This window comes from Miniopterus schreibersii (genome assembly GCF_964146895.1).
Source record: "Miniopterus schreibersii genome assembly, chromosome: 1".
Classification (NCBI taxonomy): Eukaryota; Metazoa; Chordata; class Mammalia; order Chiroptera; family Miniopteridae; genus Miniopterus; species Miniopterus schreibersii.
The window spans coordinates 133,412,373-133,423,737 of NC_138101.1; the positions used below are offsets into that span (position 1 = coordinate 133,412,373).

Here is an 11,365-nt window from a genome sequence, read left to right on the forward strand (position 1 = left end):
CTGCTCCCGAACACCTTAGGCAGGGCATGCCCTCCCCCGCGCTGGCTCTGCAGGGCTTTGGGGACCCAGGGGCACAGGTAACAAGCAGCCATTCTGCAATCACTAGCCGAAGTCGGGTAGCCTAGCCAATCAGCGTGCAGGCAGTTCTCTTTCCTTTACAGTTGTGGGTTCTTTCCACTCCCTCTGGAGACAAAGGCGGGGCAAGGTTTGGATGAGGCCTGTGATTGGACACAACGAGAACCTCTAAGCCTATCAAAGAGCACCGTGTGGGCAGTACTCTAGAAGCTGGTCGGGCTAGTAGCAGCCGGCTGCGTCTCCAAGACTGCTGCCACCTCCTGCGGGCAGCGGAGGCGGAGCTCGGTTCTGGAGCGTGCCATCGGGACCACCTGGTTCCGGGCTAGGTCGGAACCGGGCTCCGGAGCGAGGTGCCTTGAGTCAGGGCCACCACCGAACCTAAGTGAGGGGGCACAGGAAGAGCCAGGGAGGGTGCCGGGGCGCTGAAGAAAGATTCGTGGACTCGAGCCGGGGCCCGGTTCGCCATGGGGGAGGTGGAGATCTCGGCCCGGGCCTACGTGAAGATGTGCCTGCACGCCGCCCGGTACCCTCATGCCGCGGTGAACGGGCTGTTGTTGGCGCCGGCTCCGCAGTCGGGAGAATGCCTGTGCCTCACCGACTGTGTGCCCCTGTTCCACAGCCACCTGGCCCTGTCCGTCATGCTGGAGGTCGCTCTCAACCAGGTGCCGCTGCTGTACACCCACCAACCATTTCGAAACCCCCTAACACCCCTAGCCCAAGCCTATCCCGGGCCTCTAGCAGCAGTGCACACCCACAGGGCGGTTACTGATGGCCCCTTTCCCACGGCAGGTGGATGTGTGGGGCGCGCAGGCCGGGCTGGTAGTGGCTGGGTACTACCATGCCAATGCAGCTCTCGATGACCAAAGGTGAGTGGGGTAGCCAGAGGCAGGAGGCTAAGGGTTACGGGGTGGGGCTGGGGGTGGTGTCAAGAGAAGCCCTCTTGGTCATTCCTTCCACCTTTCCTTAATCAAACGTTTAGGAGCAGAAACTGTACACCAGAAATGAGGCTGGGTACTGGAGTGAGGAAATAGAAAGAAATATAAAGACCTTTGGAGGAACTATGGTGGCAGTGGGGAGGACAACTGTGTATCAATAAGAAAAGGCTGACACTTGTTTTAACCGAGGTGCCCCTGCCCCCAAACTGCTAAAAGAGCACAGGAAGCCCAAAAAGCAACTTACCCCCCCCCACCCAAATTTCTTTTCTATAAGTAGAAAAAAATATCTATTTGTATATTAATTGTGTATCTGGATCAAAGTATACGTACTATTTTGTAATTTCCTTTTCTCTCATTTAATAAATATCTGACATCTATCCATTTCTACTCCAAGGTCTACCTTACACTAAGGTTATGTAATATGAATAAGGATGTACCATAATTTATTTAATGCCTATATTGAACATTAAGGTTGTTTCCAATCTTCTATTATAGAGTGCCCCATTATTACAGTAATTTCTTTATATAAGTGGGATTTCTGGATCAGCATATGTATAGTATACAGTTTAAATTTGGATGGTTATGCCAAATTACCCCCAAGAAGACCACCTTTAATTTCCACTCTCACCAGCAGTGTCTGAGCACCTGTTTCCCACAGCACTCAAGCATCAAGCAGTCCTGCATGAAGCATCAAGCAGACCTGAACCCCCCCAGGTTAACTACAGGGAAAGGCAATCACTGCATCCATGTCTGTGAGATCTGGGAGGCACAGCTCAGATGGACGGGGTCTCTCCAGTCGGCTCCTCACTCCTCTGATCTTCCCTCTACACAGCCCTGGGCCCCTAGCCTTGAAAATCGCTGGGCGGATTTCAGAATTCTTCCCTGAGGCAGTACTTATTATGGTGAGGACTGGGTTTGGAGAAGGGAGTTGGAAACAAAGTAGGAAGGGAGATCCTTGAAACCCTCACCTGCCCTTCCTTGTTCACACAGTTGGATAATCAGAAACTGGTGTCTCAGCCTAATGTACCCCCAGTCATCGTTCTGGAGAACCATGGTCTCCGCTGGGTCCCCAAGGACAAGAACTTGTGAGTGCCCCATTCCCTCTACCTCTTCTTGGAACGCCACAGCGACTGAACCCCTGTCCTTGGTCCTGCCCCAAGGGTCATTCGCTAGAGCTAACTACTCTGTTACATGTCTGGCCCCACTGCCTGCTGAGTTTGACCTCCATGAGGGTTATTATTTCAGAGTGATGTGGAGGGACTGGGAAGAGTCACGACAGATGGTGGGAGCATTACTCGAGAGTCGGGCCCACCAGCACCTTGTGGACTTTGACTGCCATCTTGATGACATCCGGCAGGACTGGACCAACCAGCAGCTCAACACCGAAATCACCCAGCGGGTTGGTCCCACCAATGGAAATGCCTGAGCCAGGGCCAGAGGGGCGTGTGTGTCAGGATCCAATAAAGAGACTTGAGCTGATGGGTACCATTATGACTGTATTTATTGTGCCTAAGAGGCAAAGTGAGGGAGAAACCTCAAAAGGCAGAGATGGGACAAAGTCTGGAGTTCCCTGTCAAAGACAGAAAGGTCTCTGCTGGACCCACCACACTGTAAGAGGAGGTTTTCAATAGATCATTCCCTTTGTTTCTCCCCTGGGTTTCTTGAGCTTCTCAAAGTTCTTCAGGATGATGTCATATAACACAGCCTATAGGGCCAGGGAGGAGCGGGGATCAGCCATAAGTCCCCAGTGGCTCTGTGCCTCATTTCTAACCTTGTAGAGAGACTGAGCTTTGTCACCCTTCACCCCCAGCCTGTAGGGTCAGGGGATGGGTGGCCTGGGAAAGCTGCCTCTGCCCACCCCTGCCCCACCCTCTCCTCCTCACATAAGCATTTCGGATCTCCATGACCATCAGCCGGATGTCCCGGTACTCTGCCTCATCCAGCTCATGCACCAGCTGCCGATAATCACCCTGTGGGAGACCTGGGTCAGGGTTGAATTCAAATGTGTCCTTCCCCTCATGCACCCTGACCTGGGTCTCACCTACCACATGGGGCTGCTTGGCTGCTTTGGTCACGGCATCACCCCGTTCAGAGAAATACCTGTGGGAAATAGAAGGTATATTGAGCGAGAATGAGAGAATCCAGTCCTCTATCCAAGCCAAAGGCAGAGTGTGCATGTGAGTGCAGTTGGGCAGACACTCACTTGGAGATTTGAGTGTGGAAGCCTTCCAGTTTGGTGTGAAGGGCAGTCATCAGCTCAAACACCTTCTCCTGGGTAAAGAATGCAAGGGGGAAAGTGGAAAACAGCATGGACTAGAGAGGTAAGGAGGTTGGAAGAGTGAGGCGGTGCTCTAACCTGGACAGCCACTCCAAAATTGTTTCCATCCTCAATCCGAGGTATCTGCAGCTGCAACCAGGTGGTGACCTGGGAGGAGGGAATGGCATCAAAGTCACATCAGCCCTCAACCCAGTTCTCAAGTTCCTGTCCTTCCTTGCTTCCTGCCTGCTTTGGGTGGAGGTATGCCCAGTCCAGCCTGAGCCCCAAGGTCTAGCTTCTGGCTTCAATGGCTGTGCCCTATCCTGCTAAGACCTGGCAGGTGCCACGCCTTAAATGGCAGAGGCCAAGGAAGACAAAGGGTTTGACCTAAATCCTGGAGGTGGAAGTGGAGTGGGAGGGCTCACCAGGTTAAGCTGCTCAATGACATCTTTGATCTCAGGCTTTAGGCGCTGCAGGAGGATCACGATCTTCTCATTGCAGTTCACTGGGCCACAGGGAGGACCTAGAGAGTGGGCAACAGGTCAGTCACATGGCTGGGGCTAAGTGAGGGGTGGGAAAGAGGAATCCTTCAGGAGGAGCTCCTGGAAGATGAGACTCATAACCCTTCCCACCATAGGTACCTTTGTCTTCGTCTTCTTTTTTCTTTTCATCTTTGTCTTCCTTCTGCAGGGAAAGAAGGGCTCTTGGGAGTCAGGTCTAAGGCTAATTTTCCCCATTGTTGGGTCCCTCCTCCCAGCTTGTCTTGGCTTGCCTCCTGCTGTTTCTTCCGCTCCTCCTTCTCTTTCTCCTTGACTGGATCAGGCACTGGGATGTCTAACGGGGCCTTCAGATTGCTCAGGTTGGCTTCATTGAGAGCTGGATCCTGGCACAGGGTAGGAGGAAGGCTGGAGGCAAGGGCATCCCTCTCACCTTACTCTCATGGTGCAGACTCTCCCCCTTGACCCTTACTTTTTAGCTCCCTGCCCAGCCTCAGTACCTTTAAAAATGCATCCAACTCAGAAATCTTCTTGGGGAAATAGCTCCCAAGCAGATTCTCCGTCTAAGAGTGAGGTGAGGGTGGAAGACGGCTGTCAGAATCAAATGCCCTTCCTAGGCAGTAAAGCAGGGCTGATGCTGCCCAGCAAGGAAGGACTAATCCAGTGGGAACTGAGTAGGTGTGGGGTGCTGATGGGGCAGGTCTTACCTTGGTACATAGGTCTTCACGGAACACATCTACCTGTGGGACACAGGCAGCCTTTCAGACACATGGCTTTATGGCCAGTTCCCTCCCTTAGGGCTGTGTAGGGCATGGCCTGGGGAAGGGTGTAGTGGATCCCCGTGGGACTGGATTTTGGGGATGAGAACATTCCTGGCGGCGAAGGGCGACTGGTTCAAGTGAGAACATCCCTCGGGTCTCCTGGGCTGTGTAAGGAGAGGTGTTAAGAGCCTTTCGCGACAGGGGCAGGGACAGAGTGACCTGTGGAATGGGCCCCGGGGCCCTCCCTGTGCGAAAGGCAATGAGATGGCAAGGCAGGTCCCGTACAGCGCCTGTGTGTGGGCCCGGCGCCGGGCCAGCGGACTTCCCCTCCACGCTAGCTCTGCGCTTCGCCTCACCCCGCTGAACCCAGGCCGCCTCCCCTCGCTCGGGGGCGAACCCCGCCGGTCTCCCTGGGCTCAGGTGCTCCCGGCATGAAGGCTCACTTGGGCCCGAAGACTGATCCCCGACAAGTGTCCGGGGCGCTGGGGGGCGGATCACCTACGACCACAGCCTTTCGGCGCCACGCCTCCCTAACGGGCCCTTCCTCGAACCCGCAGCGCTCACCTTGGCTTGGGCTTCAGGCTGGACCCTGAGCGTGGCCATGGCTGGGGCGGGCGGGGGTCCTAGCGCCGCACGAGGTGGGAGGACTGGGCGCCGGGAAGGGAAAGTGAAAGCGGCGCACGCAACCTGCACCGCCAGGCGGCGGAGGAGGCGGGGACAGGCCAGCGAGCAGCGCGGGGCCGTGGTGAGGTGGGGGCTGAGGGTGGGACGCGCGGGGGAAGGCGGCTCGGGCCAGGCTCCCCCTAGAGTCCTAGAGGAGAGTTTCCACTGATCTCCTCCTCGCCACCACCCCCTCGGCCTCCCCGTTCTGGGCTCCCCGCCTTCTGCCTCTGCCCCCCCCGCCCCCCGCCCCCCGCTCCCCGCTCCGCTCTAGACGCTCCGCCTCCTTCTTCCGCCTCCCTCCCCTGCCTTCTTTCCACTCCTGTCCTCTCTCGGTTCTGCTTCTTTCCTCTCGACTTCAGGAGGCCGGTAATCCCTCCCCTCAGCCGCTGCGCGCCTTTGTACTCCCGCCCCCCATATCTCCGCCTCTTGACTCCCCACTGGCTCTTTTCCTCATTTGCTGGCCCTGGGACAGTGATAAGCCTTACCTGGTGCTCTTCCATCTTTCCTCAGCTGTGGAGTAAACCTGGCCTTCCTTTCCTAGCCCTGCCAGCCTGGGTCCCTGGCTCCGCGGGCATCCTCTGGCCAATGCAGTGACTTTCAGAGGCTGGCACAACTCAGACCCCAGTCAGCTGTCTCCTGACCCTTATTGTGGACTCCATTCCTCTATAACCCGCTCTCCACACAGCAGCAGGATCTGGCTCTTTCTTGCTTAGAACTCTTTGGATTTCTAAGAATGAAATCCAAAGGGCTTTCCTGAAATCCGAATGCCTGCCTGGACAGCCTGGCATCTATAGCCAATCAACTTCGCTTTCTACTGCTTTCTCCCCCTTTCATTACACTTGCAAATACCCGGCTTTTCATTTGTTACCAGTGTCACATTCATTCTTGTTTCAGGGTATTTGCCCTGGTTAATCCCTTCGCCTGACATACCCTTCCCCTGCCCCAGTCCCTTCTCAGCTCAAATGTCACTTTTTCAGAGAACTTTCCTTCATCTTTTATAAAGTACATCCCTACAAGTCTCTGCCTTACAAAGTACCTTCATAGCACTTACCTCTGATATCAGTCAGTTTATTTTTTGAGAATAGTGTGGTTTAGACCAGGGGTTGACAAATCTTTTCTGTAAAATATTTTAGGCTTTCTGTGTCATATAGTGTCTGTAGCAACTATAGTACTCAATCCTGCCATTGGAGCAGGTAAGTAGCTATACCTAAATGAATTAGTGTGGCTAGATTCCAATAAAACCTTATCTATGGACACTGGAATTTGAATTTCATGTAATTTTCACATATCATGAAGTATTCAATTTTTTTTCTACCATTAAAAAAAGTAAGACACCTTCTTAGCAATCAGGCAATACAAAAACTGGCCACAGGAGGGCTGTAATTCACTTATCCCTGGTTTAGAGATAGACAACCGAACCACAGTGCCTGGGTTTAGAATCCTGATTCTCATATTCACTAGCAATGAACAAGCTACTTAGCCTGTGCCAGTTTTCCCAACTGTACAATGGAAACACTACCAAACCTACTTCATAGTGTTGTTGCTGTGAGGGCTAAATGTGTTGATTTAAATAAAGAACTTATAGACACTTAGAATGGTGCTTGGCAGGGTAAGCACAATACAAGTGTTTGCTATTGTTATTTGTGAGTTTATCATTTGCCTCCCCCAGTAACCAACCCATAAGCCTCCAAGCAGCAAAACCCTTGTCTTTCTTATTCACAACATGGAACTATGCTTGGTTCAACAAACATCTTTTAAATAAATGAGCACACATGGACGGACCCCTACAGGGAAGACGGGTAGAAAGGATGCCTGGACAGGCAGGCCCCTGAGGAAAGTGAAGGTGGGATTCAGGGGAAGAAGCAGGAAAAATAAATCAACCAGGCTGGAGATGGAGCACCTGTTCAGTAGGAATGCTGCCCATACCTAAGGGCACTGTTACCTGCCCTAGCAGTGCCATTCCTTGACATCAGAGCCTCAGATAGCTCAAAGTCTGCAAGGACTAGGAGAATTAAAGGACAGCAGGAGAAATGGCCATCAAGCATAAAGAAGGACATTCAAGGTTGATATTAGCAAGGAATGGCTGAGGAACCTCAGTGACCACCAGCCTCTCTTTTATTTATTTTAATTTTTTATTCATTTATTTTATTTTCCAGCCTCTTTTTATCCTTTCCACCCTTTCCAGGTCCCCCCAACCAAATGATAAGGGGGCCAGAGCCGCCCCTGATGTGCCTTTATTTCTTTCAGTTATGCTTGCGGCTGGAGTGGCGCCGAGGGAAGAGCCCATGGCCCGGGCTCCCTGGAGACCAGGGCTGATGATACCAGCTGCCGTAGGTGAGGTACCAGGCAAAGGTGCCTATTGCTGCGCCCACCACCTTGTGAGTATACTGGTGGAAATAGATGACGGTACAGAGCAGCAAGAAGTTCCAGAGGCCCAGTAACAGCACGTTGAGTAGGAAGACGAGGCGCAGAGGTGCACCAGCGGGCAGCCCATGGGCCAGGTACTTGGCAAACACTGCTGCTTCCTCGGCCATGAGCAGACAGCAGAAGGTGAGCAGGAAGGTATGGGAGGAGACCGTGTAGCCCCGCCACTGGTGGCCAGCTGCAAGGCAGCTGCGGCGGTCAGGCAGCTCGTGGAGCAGCAGGCCTTGGGGTAGAGGCTCGAAGCAGGAGCCGGTCAGGTCCTCGATGAGCAGGAAGGCCCTGCCAGCCCCCCGCCACACAGCTGCCCCCACCACCAGCCGGCTCAAGTGCCGGGCAGTCACTGCGACTCGCCGTGTAGCCAGGAACACCACCAGCAACACGAAGCCCCCCAGGAAGGTGCATGTCCAGCCCCATGCGGAATTCACAAACTTTCTGTGGGCAGAAAAGAGGGGAGGCTACTGAGACCCCTCAGCCCCATCTCCCCACTTGGGTCTATGTTCCCATCGCCGGGGACAGATCCCCAGTCCTACATTTCATCACTGGCTATTTCCTGTGTCTTATATCTCCCACCCCCATCCACTCATACACCCATTCAACCTTCTGGGTCCATATTTCCTCTTCAGCCCTGCTCCCGACTTCCCCTGTACCCCACAACACTGTCCCCCTCCCCTTCCTCTGACCTTCTCCTCAACCTCCTAGCCTATTTTTAGTGTTTGGACTGGCAAGAGGACAGAAGCCTGGAGGGAGCTAGGATCCCAGAGTGCAGGGAGCCGGCGCCCCTGGCCTCAAGTGCACTCACATGTTGAAGAAGTTTCCGTGGCTGGCGAAGATAGTCCGAGGGTTGACATGGAATTGCAGAAGGGGCCCAAAGATGACCACTGCTGCCAACCAGGCATGGTACAGGCGCCGTAAGCAGGGGCTTCCCAGGAGGCGGGCAGCCTGTTCACTTCCAAAGTACAGCAAGGCAGAGGCTACCCAGAGCAGCACCTTGACCAGGCAGCCCAGCAGTGCCCGGATTCTGGCCCTGGCCCCCAGCCCTACCCCCACTACCGGCCCCCGCTCCATGTTCCCTCCCCTCCCCACTAACTGCTTGCTCTGCTGGGCAGCTGAGGAGGGGCTGATGGGCCCCCCCCACTCCCCGGACAAGGACAGGCAGTGACAGGTGTGGCAGACACAGAGCAGAGCCCTGTTGGCAGCTGGCAGGCGGGGGAGAGGGGCGGGGGGCAGTAAGGGGCCAGGGCAGAGGGCTGCCACGTCAGCAGGGTCCCAGCCTCGGGTGTGTGTCTGGATGGCAGCTTGTGTCCTTTCCTATTAGTGCTGTCTCCTCTTGGCCCTCTAGGTCTGTGTCCCCAGCTCTAACCATGTTCTAGTTCATGTCTCAAGGCCAGGCCTGCTGTTCAGGGTTGTCTTTGACCACAGCCTACTTGGGTCTGCCTGTTTCTGTTTGGTCAGCCAGCCATCCCCACTCCACCCCAACTTTATTGTGTGTTTGATCCACAGGGAAACCAGGGGTCAGAAAGATAAAACTAACCAAACCTTGGAATTTATTAAAAAATGTCTCTCTCTCATCATCAGTGTGGCCCAGCTCCTCTCCTCAGGTTTGAGCACAAGAGCCCACCACTAAGTATGCAGCAAGAAGGCTGTGCACTGCAGTGTTCAATAAAGCCTATCCGCTTTAGGATACTGTGACACCAGGGGCTTGGCTCAGCCCTAGCTCATCTGGTCTGAGGGGCTAGTTTGGTCCCAGGGCTGCTGTGTAAACCATGGTGGTTGTACAATGCACAAGACGTCAGATGTAAAGGGGACCCTTCCTTGGTATGTTTATTATGATGGCCAACAGATTAAATTCAAGTGTCCTGAAAAAGGCATACTGTATGAGATGGTGGTGGTGCCGACTGGACTCTCAAAGACCCAAAGGTTAGGTTTACTCCCAGGTGATGGGGAAGGGGTAGGGGGGTGGAGACCTAGAAGGAAAATCCCCAACCATTGAAATCTTAGGTTGTGTCCTCTAACCAATTATCCTGGGTCTCAGCCACACATGAAACTTGGCCTCCCACCCTGGCCAGGTGGGTTAGTTGGAGTGCCATCCTGTACACCAAAAAGGTTGCAGGTTCGATTCCCAGTCAGGGCACATACCTAGGCTGCGGGCTCAATCCCTGGTCAGGGTGTGTATGGGAGGAAACTGATCGATGTTTCTCTCTCTTCCTCCACCTCTTCCTCTCTCTTTAAAAATCAATAAAAACATATCCTCGGGTAAGGATTAAAAAAAAAGAAAAAAAGACTTGGCCTCCCAACCTGACCACTGGGGCTGGAGCCATAGAACAGGGAGCAGCCTACCTAAGTGAAATCCCTATAATTCAGTAACTGTTTTGAGATCCCTTTTTGTCTTCCTTCCTCATTCCTCAAAGCTGGTGGTGGGATTTCAAAGCACAGTGGAGACTCACAAAGTAGTGACAGGAATGAGGAAGCAAGGACACCTGGGTTCTGGGTCCAACTGTGTGACTTTGGGAAAACATCTAACCCTCCTTGGTCCTCAGCACCCTCATCTGCAAACTGATCCAGATGGATTAGTCAATTAGGCTCCTTCCAGATCCTAAAGCCCATATTTTGGCATAGTTCCTGCTCATGGACCCTATACATGAAGACCTATAGACCCACTCACACATTTGGGGGTTTTTTGGTGCCCTGACCAGGAATCAAACCACGATCTCCTGGATCATAGGTCGATGCTCAACTACTGAGACACACCAGCCAGGCCACTCACATATTTTAAAAAATTGATTTGAGAGAGAGAGAGAAACATTGATGTAAGAGAGATACACCGATCCCTCCCGTACGTGCCCTGACTGGGATTGAACCCACAACCTAGGTATGCGCCCTGACCTGGAAATGAACCCTCCATCTTCTGGTGTACCAGAGGATGCTCCAACCAACTGAGCCATACTAGCCAGGGCCTACTTACATATTCTTAAGTTGACAAAAAGTTTTACATTGTAATTTTAAATAGTTATAAAGGACATAACTTCCAGTGTATTGTATATACTGACATTTCAAAAATAAAGCTATATCAATCTTTTAAGTATATTTAACAGAATCTAAATACTACAGTGATTATATGCCTCACCATTATCCATTTAAAAAACAGGGGACGAGATCTTAATAGTCAGAAATTATATTGCCATTCTACTTCCCCCAAAGAACTTATCCTTTATTCTTGAAAGGCTTTTATTGATTGTACTTCGTTGCAAAAAAAGTATATAATTTGAAATTTACATTTTAAACATTTCCTGCCCTAGCCAGTTTGGCTCAGTGGTTAGAGCGTCAGCCTGCAGACTGAAGGGTCCTAGATTCGATTCCAACCAACAGCACATACATTAGTTGCAGGCTCAATCATCAGACCTGGTTGGGGCGCATGTGGGAGGCAACCAATCAATGTGTCTCTCTCACATCAATGTTTTTCTCTCTCTCTCTCTCCCCCTCCCTCCCTCCCTCTCTCTCCCCCCCCCCCCCTTCTACTCTCTCTGAAAAGCAATGGAAAAATATCCTTAGGTGAGGATTAAAAACAAAACAAAACAAAAAACCAAAACATTTCTTGTGTTCATATGGCCCTAAAAGTTAAATTTTCTTCTAGATTGAATTTGCATAATTGTTAGTAGTATAAAATATATTATTAGTACAAGTATTTCACACATTTTGAAAATAATAAACTAAAATTGTTTTGGAGACACTTTTCTCAATGAGAAAAACGTATGG

At 52.2% G+C, this 11,365-nt stretch overlaps 3 protein-coding genes across 3 annotated transcripts; 1 reads left to right on the forward strand and 2 right to left on the reverse strand.

Moving 5' to 3' along the window:
* The first annotated feature begins 281 nt into the window (after positions 1-281).
* On the forward strand, positions 282-2,497 carry EMC9 (ER membrane protein complex subunit 9). The gene is made up of 5 exons (XM_081152300.1): positions 282-737; positions 865-941; positions 1,843-1,912; positions 2,001-2,095; positions 2,256-2,497. The coding sequence occupies exons 1-5, from the start codon at positions 540-542 to the stop codon at positions 2,434-2,436; spliced, it is 621 nt and encodes a 206-aa protein (XP_081008426.1). The 5' UTR covers positions 282-539; the 3' UTR covers positions 2,437-2,497.
* On the reverse strand, positions 2,494-5,419 carry PSME1 (proteasome activator subunit 1). Its single transcript, XM_081152291.1, has 11 exons — positions 5,090-5,419; positions 4,472-4,504; positions 4,265-4,327; positions 4,040-4,150; positions 3,909-3,951; positions 3,693-3,790; positions 3,367-3,435; positions 3,214-3,281; positions 3,056-3,110; positions 2,894-2,980; positions 2,494-2,715 (listed from the first exon to the last, which is right to left on the reverse strand). The coding sequence occupies exons 1-11, from the start codon at positions 5,126-5,128 to the stop codon at positions 2,635-2,637; spliced, it is 747 nt and encodes a 248-aa protein (XP_081008417.1). The 5' UTR covers positions 5,129-5,419; the 3' UTR covers positions 2,494-2,634.
* Positions 5,420-7,246: 1,827 nt separating this feature from the next.
* FITM1 (fat storage inducing transmembrane protein 1) lies at positions 7,247-10,262 on the reverse strand. Its single transcript, XM_081135202.1, has 2 exons — positions 8,412-10,262; positions 7,247-8,044 (listed from the first exon to the last, which is right to left on the reverse strand). The coding sequence occupies exons 1-2, from the start codon at positions 8,675-8,677 to the stop codon at positions 7,432-7,434; spliced, it is 879 nt and encodes a 292-aa protein (XP_080991328.1). The 5' UTR covers positions 8,678-10,262; the 3' UTR covers positions 7,247-7,431.
* Positions 10,263-11,365: the final 1,103 nt, after the last annotated feature.